The sequence below is a fragment of the Pongo abelii genome, chromosome 20 (genome assembly GCF_028885655.2).
Source record: "Pongo abelii isolate AG06213 chromosome 20, NHGRI_mPonAbe1-v2.0_pri, whole genome shotgun sequence".
Lineage (NCBI taxonomy): Eukaryota > Metazoa > Chordata > Mammalia > Primates > Hominidae > Pongo > Pongo abelii.
In genome coordinates, this window is record NC_072005.2 from 11,459,202 (window position 1) to 11,483,094 (window position 23,893).

The following is a 23,893-nucleotide window of genomic DNA, read 5'->3' on the forward strand; positions in this document are numbered from 1 at the left end:
CCCAGGGGCATGGTGGGTAACCTTTATTGCGCAACTCTGAGGCCGGGGCGGACCCAGCTGGGGAGATTTACTGTGGGAACGTCTGGCCCGGCCCCTTCCTCCCCTCCGGGAGCCGCTGGCCGCCTCCGCTCCCTGTCCGGGCCGCGTTCAGCCCCTGAAGGGGCCCCGTGGGGCCTGCGCTAGACCCGGAGGGATCGGGGGCTCCGATGGGGGCCGCCAGGTGGGTGTCAGGACGAGTCTAGGACCTCCGAGAGCGACGGAGCTTCTTGTGACTTTCGATTAATTTCTGGGAACGGATCTTGAGTGATGCGCGGGTCACTACCTCGTTGTCCTCCTCCTCACTCTCTTCGTCTACGGGGGGTGGGGGGATGAGCAGGGAGCGAAAAGGGATCCAGGTCCCCATCCCTGGCTCCTCTTCTCTTTACCACCCCACTCCACCCCCACCTTGGCCCTGAACAGGGTATCCGACAACCTCCTGCTACCCAGCTTGGGGCCCCAACCGCACCCCTTCATTCCCCCACCCATACTGACCAAAAAACTTGTCCTTGGAAGTGGCAAGGGGCAGGGCGATGCGGGTGTTGTATTCGGGCAGCCTTCCCTCTAAGCTGGCGAGGAACTAAGCGGGGATGGGAAGCGAAGAGGACGGTGGGCGGGGCCAGGGGCCACCGAGAAGTCACGTTCCCCCTCCTCCCTACCCCATTCCGAGATATGCCCTAGTTCCAACTGGAGACCACTGCCCACTCCCATCCGTCCTTCAGCAAGCACCTTGATATCCAGCTTCACCCCCTCATCACTCAGGTCCGCCCCTGGTCTCTGGGGCCCTGCCACTAGGCCTCTCCCCATCCGGATGCCCCAGCCGCGTCCTCTAGCCTCCCAGGACCCGCCCGCACCTCTTCTGGTTTCTTCTCTCGTGGCTCGGGCTCACGCCTGGCTCGTCAAACCTCACCCGTTGTCCCCGAGACCCCTTCCTGGCTGATCAGCCTGCAATCTGGTCTCCCGAAGTTGCCCGCGGTTCCCTGGTTTTCCGACCCAGCCCTACTCCTAGATCTCTGGAGCTCTGCCCCATGGCTGCAGGGCACCTCGCGGTTAGCGATGTGGCGCAGCATCTCCTGCACGTCGTGGCCCCCGAGCTGCGCCTGCAGTTTCAGCAGCTTTTCCTCCACGAGGCCCAGCAGGTTTGGCACATAGTTATCTGCCTGGGGATCCAGCTCCTTTCCCGCGAAGCGGCCGTCCTCCTGCGGCCAGGGTAGAGCCGGGTCAGCCGAGAGGGGTGGGGCCTCTTGGAAGGCTCCACCCAGGGGCGGGTTTTTTCTCTCGGGGGCGGGGCCTAGGAGGTAAGGGCCCACCTGCAGGGGCGATCCTAGCCATTGGGGGCGGGGACTTAGGTCAAGATTACGTCTGTGATCGGGGAGCCTCTGAACTCTAACTCTGTATGAAAAGGTTTCGGGGAGGCCTCTTGGGAACAGTAAGGATTCGAGGGAGGCCATTATGGGATGGCCTCCTGAAGAAATGGCCCTCTGCTGCGGGCAGGATAGGGCTTCTGTCTCGGACTGCTCCAGAATTACAGATAGGTCTGCGAGCTTTTCGGGGACTGGGTGGGACTTCTTTCCCTTGGAGGCGGAGCTTGAGACGGGACAGGGTCTCTGAAGTCTTGGGCTTCCTTGGGGAGCGAGAGCTTCCCCAGGGAGGTGGGGCGAGGACTCTGAGGAATGGGGTGCGGCTTCCCCTGTGGGCGGGGCCTCTGACGTCCGGGACAGGGGATGTGGCGGGCCACGTTCCCTAGGGCAGACTGGTGTGGCAGGAACCCCCGCTTCGTGGCTGCGCCTCTGCGGTCCCAGGAGGGCCTGGCGGGGCTTCCCCCGGGCGGGGCCTACCACAGTGATGTGGATCAGCTTGCTGGCCAGGTGCTCCAGGCTGTCCTTGGCCACTTGCATCGCCCGCAAGGCGCGCTCCAGCTGGTCCTGGGCCTCTGCGTGCCGCCGCTCCTCCTTCTTGAGACGCTCCTGCGCCTCGGCTTGCAGTTTCTGCTGGCTGCAGGGAGCCAGGAGGTCATCCCGGGGGCTCAGCCCACCCCGCCGCCCTCCCCAGGGCCCCGGTGCCTCACCTCACCAGCGTGGCCTCCCCCGAGTACTTGAGGTCTTCCAGCTCCCGCTGCAGTTGTTGTTTCTCCTGCTTCAGCCTCACCAACGTCTGCTCGTTCTCGCTCTTGAGCGTCTCCAACTGCGCGAAGGTGTCGCCCTGGGCCAGGAACCGCCGCACCAACGACTGCGGGCCACCCAGCCCCAGTCAGAGCCAGGGCCTAGGGAGCGTAGGGGCATTCCACCTCCTCTCCCCCACCCTGCGTCCCCTCGCACGCAGGACAGGTGGCCTGAGCTGGCGCGTTTTGCACAGCAATGTATGGGGACACTGTGGGTTGGATTCAGGGTTGCTTCAAGGGTGAGCAGCCCTGGATACATCCTTTTTGCGGGGCCCTTTCTGGCCTATATAAGGAATTTGAGTCAGCCCAAATTCGGGGGCAACTGGAGAGGCGAGCATAGCTTCTTTCCAAAATCAAAGTGCCATCAATTTCTGGCCGTGAATCTCGCCCGATTCCGCAGGAAATACCGCCCGTCTTCGGAGCCATCCGCTCACAAGGCCCACATCTGGAAAGGGGCCGCGCCTCGGTGCCCCAGATGACCCCATAGGTGTCCTCCTATAGGTGGGAGTCCCGGAACTCCTCAGGGGTCGGCCCCATGGGAGGAGCAGCAGGTTGGCGGACACCCAGAAGGGAGAAACAGGGTTGAGGTCCAGTGTTCACCGGCGGGAACCAGGACCCAAGGGGGACACAGCGGTCTTAGAATAATGCAAGGAAGACGCTGTAAAGTGAGGGACCCGGCGCGGGGACCCCACTTGCCAGGATCTGAGGATGGTACTGGGCGGTCTACTGGGTCCCAGACCATGTTACAGACACTGGAGACAGAACAAGAGAGGAAACTCCCAGTTCTCCTAGAGCTGGCATGGCAAAGGAGTTAGCATGGTGCAAGAGAGAACGGAAGGCTAGTGGAGAAATGACGGCGAGTGTAGACAGCTCCTAGGGGTTTTGCTGCGAAGGGCAGCAGAAAAACTGAAAGGTAGCTGGAGGGGGAAGGGATGTTTTTCAAGAAAGGAGCAGGTTTGTGAGCTGAATAACTGACCTGGCAGAGAGGGGAGACAGGGTGTGTCGGTTTCACCGGCTTAGGCACCCCTGGGGCCGGTCTGGGGTGGGGGAGGGGGCGCGGCGGAGAGGGTTGCGGGCAGAACTCACGTGCGTCTCGGCAGTGCCAGTGGCGTCCTTGACCTTGCCAAAGATCACCTCCATCTGGTACATGCTCCAGCGCTGCCGCAGCTCCTCCTCCTTGGCATGCAGGCTGTCCTGGGTGGTGTCTTCGGACTGTAGCAGCAGGTGCTCCCGGTGGGTCTGCTCGTGGGTTGAGGTCAGAGCCAGGGTCAGCTGGTGGACAGCGCTTAGGAAGGAGGCCGGGGAGGGGGATCCAGACAGGGGCCCGGGAGGGAACAGGGCTCAAACTGGAGGGAAGGGAGAGGGCAAAAGCTTGGGGCCAGATAAAGGCACCCGGGCAGGTGTCAAGAAAGTGGGACAAGGTCGGGCGCGGTGGCGGTGGCTGTGGCTCACGCCTTTAATTCCAGTACTTTAGGAGGCTGAGGCGGGAGGATTGTTTGAGCCCAGGGGTTCGGGACCAGCTTGGGCAACACGGCGAGACCCCGTCTCTACAAAAAACACGAAAATTAGCAGGGCGTGGTGGGGCGCCTGTAGTCCCAGCTACTTGGGAGGCTGAGGTGAGAGGATCACTTGAGCCCAGGAGGTCGAGACTGCAGTGAGCTATAATTAATCTGAGCGACAGAGTGAGACCGTGTCTCAAAAAAAAAACCACATATATATATGCAAAAAAAACCCCTACCAAACAACAACAACAACAACAACCCAAAAAACAAAAAGGCAGGACAGGGCCTTGGTGAGGGCTGGACGGGAGGCAGCCTCAGGGCACGTGCAGGCGTGAGGCCAAGAGTGAGGGGCGGGGCCTTAGGCAACCGTTGGCTTGCAGGCACGGTCAGATTTAGGACAGGCAGTCTAGTCAGGTGGGAAAGGATGGGTAGGGATCACCGAGTAAGGGGAAGGCTGGAGGCCATGTCAGAGCCAAAATGGTGCAGTCGCGTAGGAGGGGAGGGGAGGAGAGGCGGGGTCAGGGATGTGGGAGGGGTCTTTGCACCAAGTGGGGGTGGAGTCAGAGAGGGGGCGGGGTTAGGAGAAATTTAGGAAATGGGAGAAGGCCTAGAATGAGGGAGAGCCAGGGTATGGCTGGTTTGTGCTGGGCTGGGCTGGAGTCACGGGCGCGCACCCCTGGGTGCGCCCACCTTGCGCTCCATGCGCTCGTTCTCCAGTTTCTTCTCCTCGGCGCGCTTCTTGCACTCACTTATGTAGCGTTCCCGCTTCTTGCGCTCTCGAACCAAGGTCTCCTCCAGGTACTGCAGCTGGTTCTGGAGGGCGGGCAGGGGAGCAGGGAGACCAGCTGGCACCTACCGCTGCCCGCCGCAGGGTGCTGGGAGATAGATGGGGGCGGGGGCGTAGGGGAAGCTCAGGGACAGCTGAGGTCAGATTCTCAAGCTGGAAGACCGCGGCAGCTGGGCAGGATGGCCGAGGGCAAGAGGGCTGGCACCTTGGCAATGTCCCGGGCATTGAGGGCCTCTTGGTTCACCACGTGCAGTGCCTCCAGCTCATGTTTGGTCCTCACCACCTCAGCCTCCATGGAGTCCAGCCGGTTCTCCAAGTTGAGGCTCTCGTCCTGGGGCGTGGTGGGGAGGGGTTGGGGAGATGGTGCAGGTCTGTGACTGCTGTCCCTAGCCAAGCCCGCCCTCCCTGCTTGTCATCTCACCCGAGCCCTCCTAGTCCCTACCATTAGATAGGCCTTGAGCTGCAGGTACACGCTGGTAATGTGCTCGGCCTCCTGCGCCTTCATCCGGGCCTTCTCCAGGCGGTTCTCCAGGTTCCGCATGGTCTGGAGAGCAGCAGGGCTGGGCTGAGGGCCCTCCGCACTCAATCCCTTCCACACGACCCTCTGCCCTGCAGGCCTCACCCGCCCCTACCTTGGCCACCTCTGTGTGTCTGTTTTGCGCCTCCGCCATCTCCAGAAGGCGCAGGCTGTGCTGCAGCTGGAGCTCCTCCAGCCGCCTCTGCCGCAACACCACCTGGTGCCGCAGGGCGTTCTGCTGCTTCACCTTCTCCCTCAGCCGGTGGTCTAGGTGCTCCAGGGCCTGCTGCAAGGAGGGGAGCGAAAGCAGGAGCCTGAACACCCTACCCCGACACACACCTAGCCCTTCCTCCCTTCTTTCTCTCATAATGTGGCTTCCAGGACTCCCCTCTCCCGTTTTCTACCCACCTCCCCGGCCACCCCTTCTGTGTTGTTTTTGGAGAGAGAGCACCGGAGTCTTCTCTCTGTCTATATCGACCACCTTGGTGATGATCTTACACCGGCTCAGGGTTCTAAAAAAATTTTTTTTAATTTTTCTTTTCTTTTTTTTTTTTTTAGACGGAGTCTTGCTCTGACACCCAGGCTGCAGTGCTGTGGTGCAATCTCGGCTCACTGCAACCTCCTCCTCCTGGGTTCTCGCCATTCTCCTGCCTCAGCCTCCCGAGTAGCTGGGGTTACAGGTGCCCACCACCAAGCCTGGCTAATTTTCGTTTTTGTTTTCTTTTTTTTTTTGAAACGGAGTCTCGCTCTGTCGCCCAGGCTGAAGTACAGTGGCACGATCTCGGCTCACTGCAACTTCCATCTCCTAGGTTCAAGCAATTCTCCTGCCTCAGCCTCCCAAGTAGCTGGGATTACAGGCATGTGCCACCACACCCGGCTAATTTTTGTATTTTGGGTAGAGACAGGGTTTCACCATGTTGGCCAGGCTGGTCTCCAACGCCTGACTTCAGGTGATCCACCTGCCTTGGCCTCCAAAAGTGCTGGGATTACAGACGTGAGCCACCTCACCCAGCCGACTTCTGGCCATTTTTTTCTTTTAAAAAATGTTTTAGGCCAGGCACAGTGGCTCCCGCCTGTAATCCCAGCACTTTGGGAGGCCAAGGCGGGCAGATCACGAGGTCAGGACATCGAGACCATCCTGGCTAACATGGTAAAACCCTGTCTCTACTAAAAATGCAAAAAATTAGCCGGGCATGGTGGCAGGCGCCTGCAGTCCCAGCTACTCAGGAGGCTGAGGCAGAAGAATGGCATGAACCCGGGATGCGGAGCTTGCAGTGAGCCAAGATCGTGCCACTGCACTCTGTACTGGGCAACAGTGTGAAACTCTGTCTCAAAAAAAAAAAAATTATAGAGGCAGGGTCTCGCTATGTGGCCCAGACTGGTTGCGAATTCCTGGGCCCAAGCCATCCTGCTTCCTCGGCCTCCCAAAGTGCTGCGATTACAGGCATGAGCCACTGCACCCACCTCAGTTTTGTTTTGTTTTGTTTTTTGAGATGGGGTCTCACCCTGTCACTCAGGCTGGAGTGCAGTGGCTCGATCTCGGCTCACTGCAACCTCCGCCCCTTGAGCTCAAGTGATCCTTCCTCCTCAGCGTCCTCAGTAGCTGGGACCACAGATGCATGCCACGACGCCTGGGTACGTTTTTGTATTTTTGGTAGAGACAGGGTTTCATCATGTTGCCCAGGCTGGTCATGAACTTCTGAGCTCAGGTGATCCACCTGCCTTGGTCTCCCAAAGTACTAGGATTACAGGCATGAGCCATCACGCCCAGCCTTTTAATTTTTAAAATTATTTTTTGAGACAAGGCCTTGCTTTGTCACCCAGACTGGAGTGCAGTGGCATGAACATGACTCACTGCAGCCTCGACCTCCCCAGTTCAGGTGATCTTCCCAACACAGCCTGGCAAGTAGCTGGGACTACAATCCTGTGGCAGCACATTTGGCAAATCTTTTGTATTTGTTGTAGAGTCAAAGTTTCACTATGTTGGCAGGCTCGTCTCAAACTCTTGGGCTCAAGCGATCCTCCAGCCTTGGCCTCCCAAAGTGCTGGTATTACAAGGCATGAGCCACCATGCCTAGACTGTGTTTTATTTATTTATTTATTTATTTATTTATTTATTTACCAGGCTGGAGTGCAATGGCGTGATCTCGGCTCACAGCAACCTCCACCTCCCAGGTTCAAGAGATTCTCCTGAGTCAGCCTCCTGAGTAGCTGGGATTACAGGCATGCACCACCAGGCCTGGCTAATTTTTTGTATTTTTAGTAGAGATGGGGTTTCGTCGTGTCGGCCAGGCTGGTCTCAAACGCCCGACCTCAGGTGATCCGCAAGCCTCAGCCTGCCAAAGTGCTGGGATTACAGGCATGAGCCACCGCGCCTGGCCTTTATTTTAATTTATCTTTTGTTTTTGTTTGTTTGTTTTTGTTTTTTTGAGACAGAGTCTCGCTCTGTCACCCAGACTGGAGTGCAGTGGCACCAGTCTCAGCTCACTGCAAGCTCCGCCTCCCGGGTTCAAACTATTCTCCTGCCTCAGCCTCCTGAGTAGCTGGGACTACAGGCGCCGGCCACCATGCCTGGCTAATTTTTTGTATTTTTATTTTTATTTTATTATTTATTTATTTATTTATTTTTGAGACAGAGTCTCACTCTGTTGCCCAGGCTGGAGTGCAGTGGTGCGATCTCAGCTCACTGCAACTTCTGCCTCTCGGGTTCAAGCAATTCTCTGCCTCAGCCTCCCGAGTAGCTGGGATTACAGGTGACTGCCACCACACCTGGCTAATTTTTGTATTTTTAGTAAAGACAGGGTTTCACTATCTTGGCCAGGCTGGTCTAGAACTCCTGACCTCGTGATCCACCCACCTCGGCCTCCCAAAGTGCTGGGATTACAGGCACGAGCCACCGCGCCTGGCCTTTTGTATTTTTAGTAAAGACGGGGTTTCACCATGTTAGCCAGGATGGTCTCGATCTCCTGACCTCGTGATCCACCTGCCTCGGTTTCCCAAAGTGCTGGGATTACAGGCGTGAGCCACCGCGCCCAGCCTTTTTTTTTTTTTTTTTAAGAAACAGGTTGTACTGTCACTCAGGCTGGAGTGCAGTGGTGCAATTGTGGCTTATTATAGTATCAAACTTCTAGGCTCATGCAATCCTCTAGCCTCAGCCTTCTGAGTAGCTGGGATTACAGGCATGTGCCATCATGCCTAGCTAAGTTTTGTATATTTAGTAGAGACGGGGTTTCTCCATGTTGGTCAGGTTGGTCTTGAACTCCTGACTTCAGGTCATCTGCCCGCCTTGGCCTCCCAAAGTGCTGTGATTACAGATGTGGGCCACCGCGCCTGGCTGTGATTTTTTTTTTTTAACTTGTTTTCCCTATTAGGATATGAGCTGTTTTTAGAAGTGGAGACTTGGTCTGCTTTTTCACTGCATTTACCACCATGCCAGGATGCCGGATACAAGGACAGTGAGTAATAAAGATTTAATTGAATGAGCACATGAATGGCAGTAGTGCGCAGGAAGGATTGGAGAGGGTGAGCCTGGAGTCCAGTGGTGAGGGGACCCAGGCTGGAAATGAAGGAGGAGGTGGGGCGAGGGTGGGCAAACCTGTCCTGTCCTGTTCTTCAGGTATGGCTTCTCCCACTTCCATTCATGAATCACTGCCTGGACCACTTTCTCATCTCCCTGCAAGGAGGGAAGTCCAGTCACCTTTCAGCATGCCACCTCCAGCTGAGGCCAGGTGCTACCTCCTTGCCACCCCCATCCCCTGCCGCAGGAACCCTACACCCACCCCTTTGCCCCTTACCTTGAGCAGGTCCAGCAGCTTTAGTTCCAGTGCCTTAGTCTCCTCGCGGAGCTGACTGATGGTCTCCTGGTTCTTCTTGATGTTCCACTGAGAGCTCTCAAAGAAAGCCTTCCGGTCACCCTCTGGCAGGCAGGTGAGGTGGACAGACACACAGTTACCGGGTGGGTGTGTGGGTGCAACATCCCAGAGGAAAGACCTTTTTTGCAATCATCGACAATTTTTTTTTTTTTGAGACGGAGTTTCGCTCTTGTTGCCCAGGCTGGAGTGCAATGGTGCAATCTCCGCTCACCGCAGCCTCCGCCTCCTGGGTTCAAGAGATTCTCCTGCTTCAGCCTCCCAAGTAGCTGGGATTACAGGCATGTACCACCACACCTGGCTAATTTTATATTTTTAGTAGAGACGGGGTTTCTCCATGTTGGTCAGGCTGGTCTCGAGCTCCTGACCTCAGGTGTTCCCAAAGTCCTAGGCCTCCCAAAGTCCTAGGATTACAGGTGTGAGCCACCGTGCCAGGCTCATCAACTTCATATTATAAGAATGCAGTCGTCGACCAGCCTGGCCAACATGGTAAAACCTCGTCTCTACTAAAAATACAAAAATTAGCCAGGTGTGAGGCTGGGCACAATGCCTCATTCCTGTAATCCCAGCACTTTGTGAGGTAGAGGTGGGCAGATCACCTGAGGTCAAGAGTTCAAGATCAGCCTGGCCAACATGGTGAAACCCCATCTTTACAAAAATACAAAAATTAGCCGGGCATGGCCGGGCACGGTGGCTCACGCCCATAATCCCAACACTTTGGGAGGCCGAGGTGAGCAGATCACGAGGTCAGGAGATCGAGACCATCCTGGCTAACATAGTGAAACCCCGCCTCTACTAAAAATACAAAAAAAAAAAAAAAAAAAAAAAATTAGCCTTGCATGGTGGCAGGCACCTGTAGTCCCAGCTACTCAGGGGGCTGAGGCAGGAGAATGGCGTGAACCCGGGAGGCAGAGCTTGCAGTGAGCCGAGATCGCACCACTGCACTCCAGCCTGGGCAACAGAGCAAGACTCCATCTCAAAAAAAAAAAAAAAAAATTCGCCGGGCATGATGGTGGGTGCCTGTAATCCCAGCTACAGGAGGCTGAGGCACGAGAATTACTTGACCTCCAGAGGTGGAGGTTGCACTGAGCTGAGATCCTGCCACTGCACTCCAGCCTGGGCAACAGAGCAAGACTCCATTTCAAAAAAAAAAAACCCAAAATCCTTCCATACTCATACTCAAGTCCCGCCGTCAGCCCTGTGGAACCTGCAGATACAAACAGTTGTCCCTCTGTATACTCAGGTTTTGCATTCCATGACTGTTGACTGTTGTATTTTCTTTTCTTTTCTTTTTTGGGACTGGGTCTTGCTCTGTCACCCAGAATGAAGTGCAGTGGTGCTATCATTGCTCACTGAAGCCTCAACCTCCTGGGCTCAAGCAGTCCTCCTGCCTCAGCCTCCCAAGTAGCTAGGACTAGAGGCATGTGCCACCACATCTGGCTACTTTATTTTTTGTAGAGTTGAGGGTCTCACTATGTTGCCCAGGCTGGTCTTGAACTCCTTGCCTCTAGCAATCCTGCCTCAGCCTCCCAAAGTGCTGGGATTACAGGTGTGAACAACTGTGCCCAGCCTGCCCATCTCAATTTTTTTTAACTTGAAAGGATGAATGATATATGTGAACACATGGTGTTCAAGGGTCAACCGTACTTCACTGTGAGCATTTATTATGTGTTGGATGCTGGACTAAGAGGTTTCTGAATGCCATATATCACGTGCCAATAGGTATCCATGGCATATGCATATCATACCCCTTGCACAGATGACAAGACAGAGGCTTGGGCTGATTAAACTGTTTAAGGTCACAAGCAACCATGCAAGATTACCTTTTTTTTTTTTTTTAAGACGGAATCTCACTCTGTCACCCAGGCTGGAGTGCAGTGGCACAATCCTGGCTCACTGCAACCTCCACCTCCTGGGTTCAAGCCCCTCTCCTGCCTCAGCCTTCCAAGTAGCTGGGATTACAGGCGTGTGCCACCATGCCTGGCTAATTTTTGTACTTTTAGTAGAGATGGGGTTTCACTATGTTGGCCAGGCTGGTCTCAAACTCCTGACCTCAAATGATCCATCCACCTCGACCTCCCAAAGTGCTGAGATTACAGGTGTGAGCCACCTCACCCAGCCATGATTACCTCTTAATAATATCAACAAAAACAATAATAATGGCTTACACACAAGGATTCTGCAACCTCAGGATGACCAACAACTGGGCCGAATAATTATTTGCCGTGGGGAGCTCTCCTTTGTTTTGCAGAATGTTGGGCAGCATCTTCACCTCTGCCCACTAGATGCCAGTGGCAGACACACACCCACAAAACCGACATGCATGCCACCATGCCCGGCTAATTTTTTGTATTTTTAGTAGAGACAGTTTCACCTTGTTGGCCATGCTGGTCTCAATGTCTTAGGACATTGCCAAATGGCCCCTGTGGGGCAAACCAACCCTTTTCCAACAAGAACCACTGGTTTACACCTTATGGTACTTTGCTATGTGCCAGGCACTGTTCTAAGCACTTTACACATTTCAGGTACCTATGTTGTACCGTTACTATCCCCATTTCACACATGGAGAAACTGAGAACAATTAGGTTACTCTTAGTTCCCCAAGGTTGGACAACTATTATGCAAAGCCAGAATTCCAACCCAGAAAATCTGGCTCTAAAATCTATGCTCAGGCCAGGTGCAGTGGCCCATGCCTGTAACCCCAGCACTTTGGGAGGCTGAGGAGGAAGGATTGCTTGAGCCCAGGAGTTCGAGACCAGCCTGGGCGGCATAGTGAGACCCCATCTCTACAAAAAGTAAGAAAATTAGCCAAGTACAGTGGCGTATGCCTGTAGTCCCAGCTACTCGGGAGGCTGAGGTGGAAGGATCACTTGAGCCCAGGAGGTCGAGGCTGCAGTGAGCTATTATCCAACCACTGCACTCCAGCCTGAACAGCAGAGCAAGACCCTGTCAGAAAGAAAGAAGGCTGGGCGTTGTGGCTCACACATGTAATCCCAGCACTTTGGGAGCCAAGGCTGGTGGATCACTTGAGATCAGGAGTTCGAGACCAGCCTGGCCAACATGGTGAAACCCAGTCTCTACTAAAAATATAAAAATTAGGTGTGGTGACACGCACCTGTAGTCCCAGCTAGTCAGGAGGCTGAGGCTCAAGAATTGCTTGAACCTGGGAGGCAGAGGTTGCAGTGAGCCGAGATCATGCCACTGCTCTCCAGCCTAGGCGACAGAGCGAGATCCTGTCTCAAAAAAAAAAAAAAAAAAAAGAGTGGGTGCAGTGTCTCACGCCTGTAACCCCAGCAGTTTGGGAGGCCGAGGAGGGCTCACGCCTATAATCCCAGCAGTCTGGGAGGTCAAGAGATTGAGACCACCCTGGCCAATATGGTGAAATCCCTCTGTACTAAAAATACAAAAATTAGCTGGGCGTGGTGGCGTGTGCCTGTAGTCCCAGCTACTCGAGAGGCTGAGGCAGGACAATCGCTTGAACCCGGGAGGCGGAGGTTGCAGTGAGCCGAGATCGTTCCACTGCACTCCCACCTGGCAACAGAGCGAGATTCTGCCAAAAAAAAAAAAAGAGAGAAAAGAAATTACAAGAAAGTATGAAGTACAGTTCACTCGGTTCTGAACTCATGAGAAGTTTTAAGAGAGAGAGGAGGAAAAACATAAACCAAGTATGAGTTATGAGTTTTTGCCCAGAAACGGTTTACCTAGACTCATGCTGGAGAAATACCTTTGTCACACCAATGCCTGGTCTGAAGATTGGATGGGCACTGTTGACCCCTGACCTCTGTACCCTCTGGAGCCATCTTACCTAACAGTTGTATCTTTTTATGTAACTCAGCCACCTGAGAGTGCACAGAGGGCTTCCCTGCACCTCTGTGGAAGGATCCTCCCTTGGAACGGCCGGGGGGCCAGGCCTGGGCTGTGCCCTTGCCTCGGAGGTGGCTGGGTTTGCCCGAAGCCTCCCTGCCCTTGACCTTGGAAGAGAGCGTCGAAGCCTGGTCCTGAGGAGGCAGGGCGTTGGCGGAGGCCGCCCTGCACAGAGGAGATGTCATGATGGGGTTGGGGCTGAAGGCCCCTAGGGGTTAGGGGGATAACTAGGAGTCAGTCGCCCCTGTCAGGGATCCGTCAGCTCGGATTCCTAGGGCTCTGAAAAATGCACTTTCCGACCGCTAGGTGGTTGTGCTCCGCATCTCTCGGTTGCTAGGTAACCGCCTCCCCGTCTCTCCCCAGTGTTTCCATGGAGACCACCCACGTTCAGTGGCTGACACTGCGTTCTCATTGGCTGAGGCTGCAGAGAGGGGCGGTCCCAACAGTGAGCGGGGCAGAGCCGCGCCGCAGGATGCAGGGTCTGGGCACTTTGGGGTCACGTGCTCATCCCGTTTCCCTACCTCCCCCAACCTTATCCCGCCCCTGGGGGTTCGCGGGCATTTTTCAGGAACTTTCTTTCCAGCTTGAGAAGCCGCCACTCCCAAGATGGAGGTACGTTGCGCCGCCATTAAGAGCTAGCCCTCAGAACTATCCTCTCCAAGGCTTCACAGTCCTGCCCAAGATGGCCGTCTCGGCTCTGGCACCGCCCCCACTCCTGCCTCTCCCAACATGGCGACCCTGACTCTCCGTTCCCGGTGCGGAACGTACGACCGGAAGTGACGGGTCCCAGAAATTTCCGCTTTCTTTCTGCAGCAGGAACCGTGGCTGCCGGACAAGAGGGGTGCGGTGGATACTGACCTTTGCTTCGGCCTCGTGTAGGTGTGAACGAGCGGGTGAGAGGGCACCTCAATTTCTTACACGGGGCAACCGGAGGATGCATGTGTGGGTGTGGACGGGGGAGGCTGTTAAGCCCTTTGGTCTATTGGCGGGAATTGGGTCACAGTTGGGCACAGGGAGCGGAGGTTTTGAGATCTTGAGATCCTCGCCATTGATTTGAGCCAAGTGAGACTGGCCAGGATTGGGGAGATCGCTGCCCCTCGCCCCCATATCGGAAACAAAGTGAGGCTTTATTGCCTGGAAGCGATGGAGGAATCCAGTTGGCTGGAAGTAGTCCTCTCTCACTGACCGGGATCCGCTTTCTTCCTGCAGCGTGAAGACACAGCGCATCTCCCCGCTGTCGGCTTCCTCCCACAGAACCCGTTTCGGGCCTCAGAGCGTCTGGTGAGATGCTGCTGCCGCTGCTTCTGCTCCTACCCATGTGCTGGGCCGTGGAGGTCAAGAGGCCCCGGGGCGTCTCCCTCACCAGTGAGTCCTCCTGTTCACCCTCCCACCAGGCTGGAGGTGGGAGGGGCCAACATTGGGCCTTGGGGATAGGCATTTACAGCCTTTTGACTCAGTTTCCCGGTAGTGCTCCGCTGGTGGGGGTGGGAGGACAGAGATGGTATTTGGTGGAGAAGGCGCTTACGTGCCCTGGGCTGAGCTTCCTGTACCCCGCAGATCATCACTTCTACGATGAGTCCAAGCCTTTCACCTGCCTGGACGGTTCGGCCACCATCCCATTTGATCAGGTCAACGATGACTATTGTGACTGCAAGGATGGCTCTGACGAGCCAGGTGAGCTTTTTCTCTGTTCATCCATCAGATGTTTATTGAACACTGCTCAGTGCCAGGCCCTGTCTGTGTGACCAAGATACTACCTCTGCTGGCTCTCCTTTGAGTGGGCAGAAACAAGCTCAGAAGTCAGTGGTCAGTGTTTTGGCCCCGGGCAGCTGGAGGAGCCCAGAGTCCTCCTACTCCCAAGCCTAGGGGTCAGAGAAGGCTCCTCCAAGGAGGTGAGGTTTCAGTTGAATCCCGAAGATGCTGCAGATGGAGGGGTCAACACCGGCAAACCCCTGGAAGTGGGAGACAGGTTGGGGCCAAGAGCAATCCAGCAGGAGACAGAGGTGAAGCGAAACCCTGGCTTTTTGTTTTTGTGTTTTTTGAAGAGACAGGGTCTTGCTTTGTTGCTGAGGCTGGAGTACAGTGGCATGATCATAGCTCACTGCAGCCTGGAACTCTTGGGCTCAAGTCATCCTCCTGCCTTGGCCTCCCAAAGTGCTGGGGTTACAGGTGTGAGCCACCGTGCCTGGATGAGACCCTGTCTTTTGTTTTCTTTTTGTTTTTGTTTTGAGACGGGGTCTTGCTCTGTTTCCCAGGCTGGAGTGCAGTGGCGCCATCTCAGCTCACTGCAAGCTCTGCCTCCCCAGTTCACACCATTCTCCTGCCTCAGCCTCCGGAGTAGCTGGGACTACAGGCACCTGCCACCATGCCCAGCTAGTTTTTTTGTATTTTTAGTAGATACGGGGTTTCACTGTGTTAGCCAGGATGGTCTCGATCTCCTCACCTTGTGATCCACCTGCCTCGGCCTCCCAAAGTGTTGGGATTACAGGCGTGAGCCACCGCACCTGGCCTTGTTTTGTTTTTAATTTTTTTTTTTGAGATGGGGTTTCACTCTTATCGCCCAGGCTGGAGTGCAGTGGTATGATCGTGGCTCACTGCAACCTCCGCCTCCCGGGTTCAAGTGATTCTCCTGCCTCAGCCTCCTGAGTAGCTGGGATTAGAGGCACACGCCACCACAATCCGGCTAATTTTTCGTATTTTTAATAGAGACGGAGTTTCATCGTGTTGGCCAGGCTGGTCTCAAACTCATCACCTCAGGTGATCCACCCGCTTTGGCCTCCCAAAGTGCTGGGATTACAGGTGTGAGCCCCCATGCCAGGTGGAGACCCTGTTTTGAAGGGCCTCAGTGAGAAGAGGCAGGAGGTGGCACTGGAGAGCTTTATTTCGAGACCTGGGTGTGCAGTGTACAACTCTTTCCTTCCTTTGGTTTCCTTTCCTTTCTTGTGCTCTCTGTGTGCAGTACGGGTCAGGGGTTCTTGTCTGTGGATGGATGCGACATGTCGGTCCCTGAGCTGACTCCGAAAACCTTCCCTCCCTTCTTCCTCACAGGCACGGCTGCCTGTCCTAACGGCAGCTTCCACTGCACCAACACTGGCTATAAGCCCCTGTATATCCCCTCCAACCGGGTCAACGATGGTGTTTGTGGTAAGTGAAGATGCACCAGGATTCTGGAAAGGTGGTAGAGGGAGGGAGGGAGGAGGCACTGCCAGGTCTGATCTCGGCTTCTGCCTCTGCCACAGACTGCTGCGATGGAACAGACGAGTACAACAGCGGCGTCATTTGTGAGAACACCTGCAAGTACGTGGGTGACAGTACCCCTCCCATCACCCCACCCCAAGACTTTGCCTGGCTCCACCCAGTGAATCGGTCCCACTCTTTCTTCTGCTTTTCTGTATCGGGTGCTCCGTCTGTGCCAGGTGGCTTGTGAATCCTAATCCCTACCTTTCCCTCTAGTCTGGAAGCAGGTAGGATTGTTTCCCGATTCAACAGATGGGGGAACTCAAGTTTAGAAAGGGAAATGACTTCCCCAGGGTCACATAGGAGATAGCAGAGCCGACACTAGAACTCTAAACTTTCCATTGTCACAGTCTGCAGCGGGCCCTGAAAACCGAAACACCCACAGGCAGGTAAACTATACAACGGAAGGAGGCCGGGCGCGGTGGCTCACGCCTGTAATCCCAGCACTTTGGGAGGCTGAGGCGGGCAGATTACGAGGTCAGGAGATCGAGACCATCCTGGCTGACACGGTGAAACTCCGTCTCACTAAAAATACAAAAAAGCTGGGCGTGGTTGTGGGCACCTGTAGTCCCAGCTACTCGGGGGGCTGAGACAGGCGAATGGCATGAACACGGGAGGCGGAGGTTTCAGTGAGCCGAGATCGCGCCACTGCAATCCAGCCTGGGCAACAGAGCGAGACTCCGTCTCAAAAAAAAAGTATACAACAGAAGGAGGCTGAGTATGAGGCAATACGGAGGGGTGGGGATTGTGGCATCTAGTGGAACAGCTGTTCTCAATTCCTGCCAGCTGATCCTTTTGTAGTTCATAGGCATGATGATTTATTTTTGTTTATTTATTTTTTTTGGGACAGGGTCTCACTCTCGCCCAGGCTGGAGTGCAGTGGCGTGATCTCGGCTCACTGCAACCTCTGCCCTTCGGGTTCAAGCAGTTCTCACGCCTCAACCTCCCAAGTAGCTGGGAATACAGGTGTGCCCCACCACGCCCAGCTAACTTTTGTATTTTTAGTAGAGATGGGGTTTCACTATGTTGGCCAGGCTGGCCTCGAACGCCTGACCTCAGTTGATCTGCTCGCCTCAGCCTCCCAAAGTGCTAAGCCATCGCGCTTGGCCACGATGATTAGGTTTTTAGGCACGTGTGAGAGATGTGCCTCCCTTAAACCTTGTTGTGACCTTGGCACATTACCTGTCTGATGTGAAAAAACAAAAATAAGACCTGGCTTATGGTGGCTCCTGCCTATAATCCCAGCATTTTGGGAGGCCGAGGCAGGAAGATTGCTTGAGCCCAGGAGTTTGAGATCAGCCTGGGCAAAATAGCGATACCCTATCTCTATAAAAAGTAAAAAAAAAAAATTAAAAAGTAAAAATAAAAATTGGAAATTATAATTTAAAAAATTACTGGTTGGGCATGTGGCTCACACCTGTAATCCCAGCACTTTGGGAGGCTAAGGCGAGAGGATCACCTTAACCCAGGAGTTTGAGACCAGCCTGGGCAACACAGTGAGACCCGTCTCTGAAAAAATTTTTTTTTTCTTTTTTTTTTGTGAGACAGAGTCTCACTCTGTTGCCCAGGCTGGATGAAGTGCAGTGGCGGGATCTTGGCTCACTGCAACCTCCGCCTCCCGGGTTCAAGCGATTCTTCTGCCTCAGCCTCCCGGTAGCTGGGACTACAGGCACCTGCCACCACACCTGGCTAAAATTTGTATTTTTAGTAGAGACGGTGTTTCACCATATTGGCCAGGCTGGTCTTGAACTCCTGACCTCATGATCCACCTGCCTTGGCCTCCCAGAGTGCGGGGATTACAGACGTAAGCCACCATGCCCAGCTGAAAATTTGTAAAAAATTAGCTGGGTGTGTTGGTGTGTGTCTGTAGTCCCAGGTACTCAGGAGGCTGAGGCAGGAAGATTGCTTGGGCCTGGGAAGCAGAGGTTGCAGTGAGCTAAAAAGTAAACAAAAAACAAAGTCCTATCAGTTGTTGGCAGATGGTGAAAACTCTCTGGATTCCGTATCTTTTAAATAGAAGGTGGATTGAACACAGCCAACACACTTCTTTTTTTTTTTTTTTGAGACAGAATCTCGCTCTGTCGCCCAGGCTGGAGTGCAGTGGTGTGATCTCCGCTCACTGCAAGCTCCGCTTCCGGGGTTCACGCCATTCTCCTGCTTCAGCCTCCCGAGTAGCTGGGACTACAGGCACCTGCTGCTACACCCGGCTAATTTTTTTTTTTTTTTTTGTATTTTTAGTAGGGATGGGGTTTTACCGTGTTAGCCCGGATGGTCTTGATCTCCTGACCTCGTGATCCGCCCACCTCGGCCTCCCAAAGTGCTGGGATTACAGGTGTGAGCCACCGCGCCTGACCCACACTTCTTTTTTTTGAGTTGAGTCTCGCTCTGTTGCCCAGGCTGGAGTGCAGTGGCACAATCTTTGCTTACCCCAACCTCCACCTCCGAGTTCAAATGATTCTCCTGCCTCAGCCTCCCGTGTAGCTGGGATTACAGGCATGCGCCACCACGCCCAGCTGATGTTTGCATTTTCAGTAGAGGCAGGGTTTCACCATCTTGGCCAGGCTCGTCTTGAACTCCTGACCTCAGGTGATCCGCCTGCCTTGGCCTCCCAAAGTGCTGGGATTACAGGCATGAGCCACCATGCCCAGCCAACCAACACACTTAGTAACCAGATTGTCTTTTTGTCTGGGAGTCATGATTTCTGTTCTGTCTTCTGTGGTTTTTTTTTTTTGTTTTAATTATGTGTAAAGACAGGGTCTTTATATGTTGCCCAGGCTGGTTGTGAACTCCTGGGCTCAAGTGATCCTCCTGCCTTGGCCTCTCATTCTGCTGGGATTACAGGCATGAACCACTGCACCCAGCTGGTCTCCTGTCTCTTGAGAGTTGATATCTAGCTCCACCTCCTGGCACTCCCTAGTCCCTTCCCTGACCCCAGGGGCCTACAGAACCCACTGTCCCTCTTTCAAGGACAGGAATGAAGGATGCTGATGTCGAGAGAACCTGGGAGGAAAGTTTGCTCTCATCTTTCCCAGCATGGCTTGGTGGGAGGCCACAGCTGGATTGAGCTATTTTGGAAGAGGCAGACCTGGTGGACCCTAAGTGCCCCACTGGTGGTGCCTGTGTGTCTCCCCACCGCAGAGAGAAGGGCCGTAAGGAGAGAGAGTCCCTGCAGCAGATGGCCGAGGTCACCCGCGAAGGGTTCCGTCTGAAGAAGATCCTTATTGAGGACTGGAAGAAGGCACGGGAGGAGAAGCAGGTAAGGAGCCCGCGGGGGCTGCCCCAGGGTGATCTGGGCCTTGAGGCCTCATAGCATGGGCTTGCAAAACTGGGGAGGGGTTTGCCCCTGACGACTGTTCTGGGGCAAGTGACTGCCTTTCGGAGCTTTGCTTTCTCAGTTATGTGCTAGGCGTTTAGTCATTGGCTAAGTATAATAGTTCCCAAGTGGGAGGCTGTCGGCTTAGGTGTTTATCAGGGCCTCGGGCATCAGACTAAAGCAGGCTGGAAGGGCCTCGCTGCCTCCTGGGGATGGGAGGGTTGCTTCTCTGTACCCTGGGTCTGTGGTGCCATTGCCTGTAAGATGGGCTGATGACCAGATGACTCCCCAGTTCTGATGTTAACAAGATAACGTCAGCCAGTAGCAGCTGGATTAATTCCATAGGGTGGGTGCTTTGAGATCCCTAGGCGTGTGTCTCTCCCTGCCTTGCCTGTGTACTGGACAGGAGGCTGCAAACCGACCTGGATTTGCCTCAAGGGATTCATTGCTAGTGGGAGGGACAGACAGCCAGGGCTGCTGGACAAAGGGAAATTTGGGGTAGAGACTTCTTGCCCAGTTCCTCTCCCTCTCTGCGTTGGGGGCAGGAGGCAAGGAAGGCTTCTTGGAGGAGGAGGCGGCCTCTATCTCAAATGAAATATGTTGGATAATTTGGAGTTAGCCAAGTAGAGTGTTCCAGGCTGAAGGAACAGCATGTTTGAAGAACCGGAGGCAGAAGAGCGTTTGGGGGTCTGAATGTTGTCAGGGCAACTGGATCCTAGTAAGATAGGGATGGGGCAAATGGGGCTGGAGAATCAGGCAGGGGCCTGATTACGTGGGCCCTTGCGGGCTACATTGAGGCATTTGGGCTTCTCTGCAGAGGGCTACAGGGAACCCCAGCTCTGGAGAGAGACCCAGCGTGGTGTGTGTTTTGGAACATCTCCCTGCTGCCCTGTGGAGTAGAGGCAGGGATGTAGTAGTCAATGAGGAGGAGGCAGAACAGAGGAGAGCTGGTCTCTTGCCTTCTGCCCACCCAGAAAAAGCTCATTGAGCTACAGGCTGGGAAGAAGTCTCTGGAAGACCAGGTGGAGATGCTGCGGACAGTGAAGGAGGAAGCCGAGAAGCCAGAGAGAGAGGCCAAAGAGCAGCACCAGAAGCTGTGGGAAGGTACGACAGAAAGTGGCCAAGGACTCACCTTCAGTCCTGGGTGGGAGCAGGTCTGGGCCTAGGAGTCTCCCGCTCATTATCTGTTGTCAGTTTCAGTAGGTTTTTGATCATGCTGCCCATCACCTTGTGTGCTTTGAGGTTCGCTTGGATTGTGGCATATGTCAGGAGCCTCCTTTTTTTTTTTTTTTTTTTTTTTTTGAATTTTAAAGGTGACTACTTTTTTTTTTTTTTTTTTTTTTTTTTTTTTTTTTTTTAATTTCTGAAGTATTTATTGATCATTCTTGGGTGTTTCTCGGAGAGGGGGATATGGCAGGGTCATAGGATAATAGTGGAGAGAAGGTCAGGAGATAAACACATGAACAAAGGTCTCTGGTTTTCCTAGGCAGAGGACCCTGCGGCCTTCTGCAGTGTTTGTGCCCCTGAGTACTTGAGATTAGGGAGTGGTGATGACTCTTAAAGAGCATGCTGCCTTCAAGCATCTGTTTAACAAAGCACATCTTGCACCGCCCTTAATCCATTCAACCCTGAGTTGACACAGCACATGTTTCAGAGAGCAGGGGGCTGGGGGAAAGGCCATAGATCAACAGCATCCCAAGGCAGAAGAATTTCTCCTAGTCAGAACAAAATGGAGTCTCCTATGCCCACCCCTTTCTACACAGACACAGCAACAATCTGATCTCTCCTTCCTTTCCCCACACTTCCTCCCCTTCTCTTCAACAAAACCGCCATCGTCCTCATGGCCCGCTCCCGATGGTCGCTGTCTCTTCGGAGCTGTTGGGTACACCTCCCAGACAGGGCAGCCGGGCAGAGGCACTCCTCACCTCCCAGACAGGGCGGCTGGGCAGAGGCGCCCCTCGCTTCCCAGACGGGGCCGCCCGGGCAGAGGCGCTCCTCTCCTCCCAGACGGGGCGGCCGGGCAGAGGCGCTCCTCACTTCCCCGACGGGGCCGCCCGGGCAGAGGCGCTCCTCGCTTCCCCGACGGGGCCGCCCGGGCAGAGGCGCTCCTCAGTTCCTCCCAGACCGGGTGGCAGCCGGGCAGAGGCGCTCCTCACCTCCCAGACGGGGCGGCCGGGCAGAGGCGCTCCTCACTTCCCCGACGGGGCGGCCGAGCAGAGGCGCTCCTCACTTCCCAGAGGGGGCGGCCGAGCAGAGGCGCTCCTCACTTCCCAGAGGGGGCGGCCGGGCAGAGGCGCTCCTCACTTCCCAGACGGGGCGGCCGGGCAGAGACGCTCCTCACTTCCTCCCAGATGGGGTGGCGGCCAGGCAGAGGCGCTCCTCACCTCCCAGACAGGGCGGCCGGGCAGAGGCGCTCCTCACTTCCCAGACTGGGTGGCCGGGCAGAGGCGCTCCTCACCTCCTAGACGGGGCGACCAGGCAGAGGCGCTCCTCACTTCCCAGACGGTGTGGCGGCCGGGCAGAGGTGAGGAGCCTCCTTTTTAAAAATTGGTTAAATAATTTTTTTTTTTGAAACAGTGTCTCCCTCTGCCACCCGGACTGGAGTACAGTGGCGTGATCTCAGCTCACTGCAACCTTTGCCTCCCAGGTTCAAGCAATTCTTGTGCCTCAGCCTCCTGAGTAGCTGGGATTACAGGCACCTGCCACCACATTTAACTAATTGTTTTGTATTTTTGGTAGAGACGGGGTTTCACAACGTTGGCCAGGCTGGTCCCGAACTCCTGACCTCAAGTGATCCACCTGCCTTGGCCCCCCAGAGTGGTGGGATTACAGGCATGAGCCACCTCGCCCAGCTGCCTACTTCCTTTTAACATCAATGTAGATTTTGTTATATGACTTTAGCAGGACTTACTTAATCCAGTGACCATTTTTCCTATCAGGTGTTTGGTATTTGTCTTCACTAATTGTAAGAGCTTTTTCGTGGCCGGGCATGGTGGTTCACGCCTGTAATCCCAGCAGTTTGGGAGGCCGAGACGGGCAGATCACCTGAGGTCAGGAGTTCGAGACCACCCTGGCCAACATGGTGAAACCCCGTCTCTACTAAAAGAAAAAAATACGGCCAGGCACAGTGGCTCACGCCTGTAATCCCAGCACTTTGGGAGGCTGAGGCAGGCAGATCACGAGGTCAGGAGATTGAGACCATCTTAGCCAACATGGTGAAACCCGTCTCTACTAAAAATACAAAAATCAGCTGGACATGGTGGTGCGTGCCTGTAATCCCAGCTACTCGGGAGGCTGAGGCAGGAGAATTGCTTGAACCAGGAAGTTGGAGGTTTTCAGTGAGCCGAGATTGCACCCCTATATTCCAGCCTGGCGACAGAGTGAGACTCCGTCACAAAAAACAAAACAAAACAAAAATTAGCCTGGCGTGGTGGTGTCTGCCTGTGGTCCCAGCTACTCGGGAGGCTGAGGCAGGAGAATCGCTGGAACCCGGGAGACAGAGGTTGCAGTGAGCTGAGATCTCGCCGCTGCACTCCAGCCTGGGTGACAGAGCAAGACTTCATCTAAAAAAAAATAATAATAAAGGGCTTTTTCTATTTGGGGTTTGGCCCTTTGTCTGCAACTGAAGATTTTTTTAAATTTGTTTATTTTTGAGATGGAGTCTCCCTCTGTCGCCTAGGCTGGAGTGCCAATGGCCCGATCTCTGCTCACTGCAACCTCTACCTCCCGGGTTCAAGTGATTCTCCTGCTTAGGCGTCCTGAGTAGCCGGGATTACAGGCACCTGCCACCACAGCCAGCTAATTTTTGTATTTTTAGTAGAGGCGGGGTTTCACCATGTTGGCCAGGCTGGTCTTGAACTCCTGGCCTCAGGTGGCCTGCTTTGGCCTCCCAAAGTGTTGGGATTACAGGCATGAGCCACGGCTCCCAGCTCTGTCTGCAACTGAAGATATTATTTCCCTTGTTTATTTGTTTTTGGTGCTAGAGCCTGGTGTTTTTTGGCAAGGCCGCATTGCATGTAGAAAGGGAATTCACTGTCTGGCTCTGTCTGCCCCTGAGTCTTTGTCATGCTGCAGGCTTCCTTTCACTTGGGTCTGGGCAAGCTGAGGCCTGATTTTCCTCAGGACGTGTTCTCAGTGTGGAGCTGTGGAATCAGAGGGAAGCGCCATGTTTTGACCCAGATTCCCAAAGGGTTGGGGGGGGCTGAGCCAGGGCTCCAAGGGCAGATGGCCTGGATTGGGCCCTAGGCTACACCTCTCACTGGCTGGGTGATTATGGGCAGGTCCCTTCACCCACAGAAAGGTCAGGGACCCCTCAGGCCCTTATCTGTGAGACTCAGAACAGTGTCAGCCGGGTCTGCTGGGACATGCGGGATCTCCTGGGGTGACCCAAGACTCTCTAGAGGAAATACCAGCTGTTTTTATTCTGTTTGTAGAGGACCAAGCTGGAGTTTGGTATACAGTGGGAACTGAATCCTGGTATACAGTAGGAAGTTAATCATTGGAGCCGCTGTTGTGGCTGCTTTCCCCTCTGCTTAGGTTAGACAGAGTAGCGACAGACAAAGGAGGGACTTTTGGGACAGAGGCTCAGTCCCCTTCTGTCCGGGTGG

General features: G+C 54.6%; 2 protein-coding genes and 1 non-coding gene across 36 annotated transcripts in view; 2 read left to right on the top strand and 1 right to left on the bottom strand.

The window, feature by feature from the left end:
• On the bottom strand, positions 1–13,691 carry ODAD3 (outer dynein arm docking complex subunit 3). 2 transcript variants are annotated; one of them, XM_054539731.2, is made up of 13 exons: positions 13,595–13,691; positions 8,798–8,919; positions 8,599–8,676; positions 5,119–5,289; positions 4,929–5,030; positions 4,692–4,817; positions 4,390–4,512; positions 3,284–3,436; positions 2,105–2,265; positions 1,875–2,031; positions 1,080–1,235; positions 532–616; positions 1–351 (listed from the first exon to the last, which is right to left on the bottom strand). In XM_054539731.2, exons 1-13 carry the CDS (start codon positions 13,674–13,676, stop codon positions 239–241), a joined length of 1,629 nt encoding a protein of 542 aa, XP_054395706.2. In that variant the 5' UTR covers positions 13,677–13,691; the 3' UTR covers positions 1–238. The 2 variants fall into 2 exon arrangements, with proteins under 2 accessions (XP_054395706.2, XP_024092634.3); XM_024236866.3 differs by lacking the exon at positions 13,595–13,691 and adding an exon at positions 12,678–13,170.
• The window catches only part of PRKCSH (PRKCSH beta subunit of glucosidase II), a 21,332-nt gene continuing 6,228 nt past the window's right edge, over positions 8,790–23,893 (top strand). For 9 of the 33 annotated variants that reach the window (XR_010138563.1, XR_010138564.1, XM_054539734.2 and 6 more), the window contains exons 1-9: positions 13,211–13,348; positions 13,550–13,611; positions 13,946–14,101; positions 14,294–14,410; positions 15,785–15,880; positions 15,976–16,033; positions 19,112–19,229; positions 20,104–20,145; positions 20,261–20,390. Coding sequence is in view for 27 of the 33 variants with exons in the window: in XM_054539734.2 (XP_054395709.1) it covers positions 14,023–14,101; positions 14,294–14,410; positions 15,785–15,880; positions 15,976–16,033; positions 19,112–19,229; positions 20,104–20,145; positions 20,261–20,390 (640 nt within the window). In the remaining 6 variants the exon portion in view is untranslated. Of the gene's footprint in view, positions 8,931–13,169; positions 13,349–13,549; positions 13,630–13,945; positions 14,102–14,293; positions 14,411–15,784; positions 15,881–15,975; positions 16,034–19,111; positions 19,230–20,103; positions 20,146–20,260; positions 20,391–23,893 lie in introns of those variants that run through there. The other 24 variants (XR_010138566.1, XR_010138568.1, XM_063719962.1 and 21 more) reach the window with 11 other exon arrangements.
• LOC112130253 (small nucleolar RNA U13) lies at positions 17,066–17,165 on the top strand. The gene has a single exon (XR_002912526.1). It is a non-coding gene; the product is annotated as a small nucleolar RNA U13 (small nucleolar RNA).

Bases quoted from the DNA above. Each gene is read 5' to 3' on its own strand.
- ODAD3 (XM_024236866.3), bottom strand. From the start codon at position 12,921: ATGACATCTCCTCTGTGCAGGGCGGCCTCCGCCAACGCCCTGCCTCCT. The intron at 2,266-3,283 runs GTGAGTTCTGCC...GGTGGCCCGCAG, and splicing joins CTGGCACTGCCGAGACGCAC to TCGTTGGTGCGGCGGTTCCT. The intron at 2,032-2,104 runs GTGAGGCACCGG...GGCTCCCTGCAG, and splicing joins GGGGAGGCCACGCTGGTGAG to CCAGCAGAAACTGCAAGCCG.